Source organism: Genypterus blacodes, unplaced genomic scaffold (genome assembly GCF_046128005.1).
Source record: "Genypterus blacodes isolate CSIRO-AG114 ecotype Tasmania unplaced genomic scaffold, CSIRO-AGI_Gbla_v1 ptg000240l_1, whole genome shotgun sequence".
NCBI lineage: Eukaryota > Metazoa > Chordata > Actinopteri > Ophidiiformes > Ophidiidae > Genypterus > Genypterus blacodes.
The window spans coordinates 1,420,140-1,426,139 of record NW_027467038.1 but is presented as its reverse complement, the minus strand read 5'-3'; the positions used below and the strand labels follow the sequence as shown (position 1 = coordinate 1,426,139).

Here is a 6,000-nt window from a genome sequence, read left to right as displayed (position 1 = left end):
ACCCATCTCCCACCCATCTCCCACTGTGCATCATTTGTTTATCTCAAATAATACATAAAATATAAATGAAATGATGTGAGAAACATTATGCGTTTAGTGTGGAGGCGACTGGAGCGATGCGCGTTTCAACTCCGTGCGAACACATCCGAGCCCTCACACAGATTCTACAACGTTTTCTCTATATCTGCTGTTGTTATAGCAGATTGGTGTTTTATGTTGTTGATAGTGGCTCTTGAAGGCGAAAAAACAACACAATAACATTTAAATCACCCGACACTGGTCTGCGGGGTCCTCACTGGGTCCTTCAGGCGCCACGGACAGCTATTTTGCTCTTCCTTGTGATTGGTCAACTTTCCCGTTTCGTTCAATTGACAGCAAACACGGTCGGAACTTTAGCGTCGAGAAAGAAAACAACAGCGCAACAAAAGCTTCACCTGTACGCGACAAACATGTCTGACGAGCGAGCAGAACGATCCGATGGAAAGATTGTGAAAATGGAGGTGGACTACAGTTCCACTGTAGACACGCGCGTCCCGGAATGCGAGAAAATGGCTAAAGTAAGCGGAGTGTGAGAGAGGCCGGGGCCGGCTGAGTCATGCTACATCGCCATGACTCTGCTAGCTTTCAGGCGCGTCTTTGTGGCGCTCTGAAATGTTCTTTAAGCTACACGTTAGCTGCAAATCATTTGTAAACACCCATGTCTTTCATTTGACGTGTCGCTCTTTCTGTTTTCTGTGAACTTTCACCTCCACGTCTGAGTCAGGCTATAAGCTGCTTAGCATGCTAGTCATAGCACGATTAGCATCCATAACAGCGTCCGCTAACAACATGCTAGCTAAGTGATAGCCCAAAAACAATGCAAAATATGGAAACGGGGCCGCTTTCTGGCCCGTACGTCAGGTGTATCGGTCACGGTAAACACTATCCAGCATGACTACCTGCACTGATTTAGCAACAGCAGCATTTGTGGTGCCATTAGGGTCAATAAACCAAACCCCAAAGAGGGATTCAGGTTCCCCATTACATCTGTATATGATGAGATGTAACTGTTGTTGATGTGTCTGCTACAGGAAGGCAGGCTACAGGAGGCCATCGAGAGCTTGTTGTCACTTGAGAAGCAAACCAGAACGGTCAGTGTCAAAGCATTTCATCCTCCCAATTGCTCCAGTGGGGCAGAACTCTTTCATACAGAGAGTGTGTTGCCCTGTGTAACTGACCTGACCCCCTGACAGGCCTCAGACATGGTGTCCACCTCCAGGATCCTGGTGGCTGTGGTCCAGATGTGTTATGAAGCCAAGGACTGGAACGCCCTGAATGAGAACATCATGCTGCTGTCCAAGAGGAGGAGTCAGCTCAAACAGGTTCGATGTCTTCTGACACTCGTATTCAAGACGATAAGCATCTTTGTGTTCCAGGTCATTTTAGAGTCCGATCTGCTAACTCATCAAATGATTACCAGCCTGTCTCCAGACAACAAACCGCTTTCTGCAGCGTCCAAACTCTTTCATGTTGCAGGAATGTGGAATCTCATTCGTCAACGATAACTTTAACACTTGAGCCGTTGTGTGCTGTATGATCGTAGTAAAGATAAGCAAGCATTTTCTTATCTGGCTAATATTATTAGTGCTTCAGTCTAAGTTGCGTTATGTTTGTGTCGTTTCAGGCGGTTGCCAAGATGGTGCAAGAATGCTACAAGTATGTGGACGCCGTGACTGATCTGACCATCAAGCTGAGGCTCATCGACACACTTCGCACTGTGACGGCTGGCAAGGTCTGGATTGTGTTTGTGTGCTAATGTAATACACTCCTAATGGGCGTCTAAATGTAGTCACTGACGGTCCAGACCCCATGTCCTCCTCACAGATCTATGTAGAGATTGAGCGAGCCAGGCTGACAAAAACGTTGGCCGGTATCAAGGAGCAGAATGGAGAAGTGACGGAGGCCGCTGCCATCCTCCAAGAGCTGCAGGTAAGAGGATGTCTTCATCCTTAATGTCTCCAACTAGCTCAAAGGGTCCATGAGGGTCATTAAGAGATGATTGAAGATCATCAAATTTGGAAAATGCTTCAAGTTTTTCTGTTCTTTTTTTCTTGCTGCTCAGGTGGAGACCTACGGCTCCATGGAGAAAAAGGAGAAGGCGGAGTTCATCTTGGAACAGATGAGGCTGTGCATTGCTGTCAAGGATTACATTCGCACTCAGATCATCAGTAAGAAGATCAACACCAAATTCTTCCAAGACGAGGGCACAGAGGTGAGAGAGGCCGTCTTTGTGTCAGAGTTCCATTTTTGTCTGTGCTCATTTTTTACAGCAGGTTGTTTAAAAACATTTTTGCAAACTGTTTGTCTTTTAGGAGCTGAAGCTGAAGTATTACAACCTGATGATCCAGGTGGACCAGCATGAGGGCTCCTATCTGTCTATTTGTAAACATTACCGGGCCATCTATGACACCCCCTGCATCCTGGAGGACAGCAGCAAGTGGCAGCAGGTGAACGCCCCACTACCCACTTCATGGACAGCAATTAGTATTCTTTGTCCTTTGGTTATTCTTCCTTCAAAGCCGATCTGTACATTAAAGTTTTCCATATGTTTAGATTAGGGTTACGTAGTGAATTGATTATGACAGCAGTCTTGTCGGAACATAGCACTGTGACCACAAACCAAGGATGAAAACATCAATTTGATCAATAAGTTCTTCCATCAACAGTGACATGCACACGAAACGCTTGCACTCATCACAGTGAGAAATAGTTGAAGATCTGTTTCATCGTCTTGTTTTGTCTCCATGGAGCCTACCATGTCATCTGACTGTTGTGAAATTGTGCTTCAGGCCCTGAAGAGTGTGGTTCTGTACGTGATTCTCTCTCCATACGACAACGAGCAGTCGGACCTCGTGCACAGAATCAGTGCAGACAAGAAATTGGAAGAAATCCCTAAATATAAGTAAGAGTTAACTTAAACTCTTTGTCTAAAACCAAGTTTGGGTTTGGCCGATAAGCAACATCTCCTGTCCTCATTTCATTTTATCTCCTTTTCAATATTTTCTTCCTCCATTCCCAGAGATCTGCTGAAGCAGTTCACCACGATGGAGCTGATGCGCTGGGCCTCCCTGGTGGAGGATTATGGGAAGGAGCTGAGAGAGGGCTCACCTGACAGCCCCGCCACAGATGTGTTCTCTTGTTCAGAGGAGGGAGAGAAAAGGTGGAAGGACCTGAAGAACAGAGTGGTGGAGCATGTAAGTCAGGGTCAAGTTTGGGTTTCCCTCAGAACCCAGACATACTTGTCCAGCTACATTTTCATAAAAATGTATTCAAAATTGATTGCAGTAAATCTCCCCCAGCTGCTAAGCGTAGCATCAAATTAATGGAACTAATTAATTTCCTTAAAACATCTGAGCTTCTTTGCACCAAAATAGGCTTTTCATTACAGCTATGAAATGAACTTTTAATTTATTCTGACATTTAAAAGTTCTAACTTCAGATGATTTACATTTTTTATTCATACAATCTAAGTCTTCAGTCAGACTAGACTGCCTGCCTTTAGTTTCACACCGGTGTTGTGACTGCACTGTGATTGGGACTCTACTCTTCATGAACACAGCTGACTGTGTTTGATGTCTACATTCATAACCACAATAACATTTTGATGTCCACAATCATAGCTTGGTCATTGGGAACATATCGTTAATTATCCTTTTAAATCATTTACAAGTTGTGTTTCTTGGTCTTAACGCAGCACGTAGAATAAATGTATTCCTTACGCACACAAAGAGGCTGAATCAGGCCTACCTGCCAATTTATTTTCTACCCCAATGGAAGATGGGATGAAACTGATATTTTTAGCAATCAGCAGATTTAATGGCTAAACTGGCAGAGCACTCTAAGCAGCATCAAGTACGTTCAATTAAATTGATCTCTGAATTGGTTTCACTCAGCGTGTATGGTTTGGCTCTTGGTGTGGCCTCTGACTCCCCCCCCGCCCCACACACACACACTCTCAGCCCTGAATAATTCATGCAAATATTCTACCGTGCGTGTGTAAATTGATGGATTTCACCCTCTTTTCTCCTCAGAACATCAGAATAATGGCTAAATATTATACCAGAATCACAATGAAGAGGATGGCCGGACTCCTTGACCTCTCTATTGATGTAAGCACAGTGATGTTAATTTAACTGAAGATGGCGCACAGCAAACGGCTCGTTCCAGTAAAGTTGCATTACAGAACGACGACAGTAGTATCTTCTTTGTAAAATAAAGGCCACTAAATCTTGTATTTGCCTGAATTCTTCCTCAGGAATCGGAGGAGTTCCTGTCCACCCTAGTTGTAAACAAGACTATCTACGCCAAAGTTGACCGCATGGCTGGCATCATCAACTTCCAGAGGCCCAAAGACCCCAACGACCTGCTCAACGACTGGTCCCACAAACTCAACTCGCTCATGTCTCTGGTCAACAAGACCACACATCTCATTGCCAAGGAGGAGATGATTCACAACCTGCAGTGAACAAAACCATGTGCATCATTTAACCCTTCGGTTCATATTTGTGTTCTTTCTTAGGGAATTTTTCTCAAAATACCGAACTGTAATTGCAGTAACTCCAACATCATATATTTAGGGAATAATCTGCAGCATAAACGGCACACCCTGACTTGGTTTGTTCTTTTGTTTTGTTTTTTTTTTACTGTTCAGAAAAGTTCAACCATTCACAATAAATCCATGAGCACCGCCTGTGTTTGGATCCCTGTGAGCTTGTTTAAAGACTGAATCTCTTCATCCCTTCTTTCTCCAAAAGCCACTTGGTAGTTAGCCAGTTTTCAGAGGCTTTTGAAAATAATGCAGAAAATACTTTTTAAGGATCTACATTGCAGAATAAACAGTGTATGTATTTAACCTGTTCCGCACATATACTGATGCAATACGCTGCAGGTAAACACTACAATGGTAGTGTGTATTATATTTATATTCTGTCGGGAGGAGTCCTGTGAAATCTTCAATCACTTTGCCAATATTTATAGGCAAACTTGTTCCAATCTCCTAAGAGGCCTGTTGAAGTTTAATTCAGTCTTAAGAGGCATCAAAATGTCACTATCAAACACACTGATCTGGTCTTGCCTTCCTCTTCCTCCTTGTGTCTTCCGTGACACTTTTTGCATCGCTTCCTATTCAAGTGTCACTGAGTCTCATCTCATTCCAGAAGGCTCCAGGCAAAAGCTGTTGTCCTTCTCGCAGTTCCCCTCCAATTCTAACAGAACTCTGAGCTCCTTCAGCAGCAGCAGCAGCGGCAGTGTAATGTGGGCCACTACTCACTGGCTGACAGCTGAAGAGGCTGATGACTGAGCAGATCTCCCATGGATCTATAAGGAACAGTCAGGATTATTGCACCATGATCTCTCAAACAACAAACACACTGACAGGTTTTGCTTCAAACAAAGTTGTTGTAAATGGAGATATGAAATCTTATTTGCACACGGAAAGATGGAGTTTGATTGAGTTAAATGACATTATTCACAAGGCTCTGTGACATGGCCGCTACACTGACGAAAACAAAACCTTTCCTCTGGGGTCACACTCGGGCCAAACGTTTGGCCCCAATCGTGAGAACAATATAAGAGCTACTATCAAAGATGTAGTTCAGGTCCCTGCTGCAATTAAGGTTAATTTGTCACCTAGCCAACATTTCAACATTATTTCCTGGGTATAATTACAGCTTCACCGGACAACTCATTATGGCTAGGCCTTCAGTCTTGGTGATGATCATGTTCCTCACTTTACATATCAGTATTATTGACTACAGGTTTCATTGTGTTCACTTTTGTACATTCTGTGCAGCACCCAGAATGAACAGCAAACCTCTAGAATGACCAGTTCAGTTCAGTTCTGTTCAGTTCTATTCTTTTGAATGGCTCAACATAACTTTTCGGTTTAATTTTAATATAATCAAGATTAATATCAAAAAAATTACATTTCATTGTAATATACAAATGAATGGGAACTTTTAT

The 6,000-nt window shown here is 43.4% G+C and overlaps 1 protein-coding gene across 1 annotated transcript; it reads left to right on the top strand.

The window, feature by feature from the left end:
• The first annotated feature begins 350 nt into the window (after positions 1–350).
• On the top strand, positions 351–4,729 carry psmd12 (proteasome 26S subunit, non-ATPase 12). The gene is made up of 11 exons (XM_076171173.1): positions 351–557; positions 1,071–1,130; positions 1,233–1,361; positions 1,664–1,771; positions 1,864–1,968; positions 2,102–2,251; positions 2,352–2,486; positions 2,829–2,941; positions 3,059–3,233; positions 4,071–4,148; positions 4,295–4,729. The coding sequence occupies exons 1-11, from the start codon at positions 450–452 to the stop codon at positions 4,502–4,504; spliced, it is 1,371 nt and encodes a 456-aa protein (XP_076027288.1). The 5' UTR covers positions 351–449; the 3' UTR covers positions 4,505–4,729.
• Positions 4,730–6,000: the final 1,271 nt, after the last annotated feature.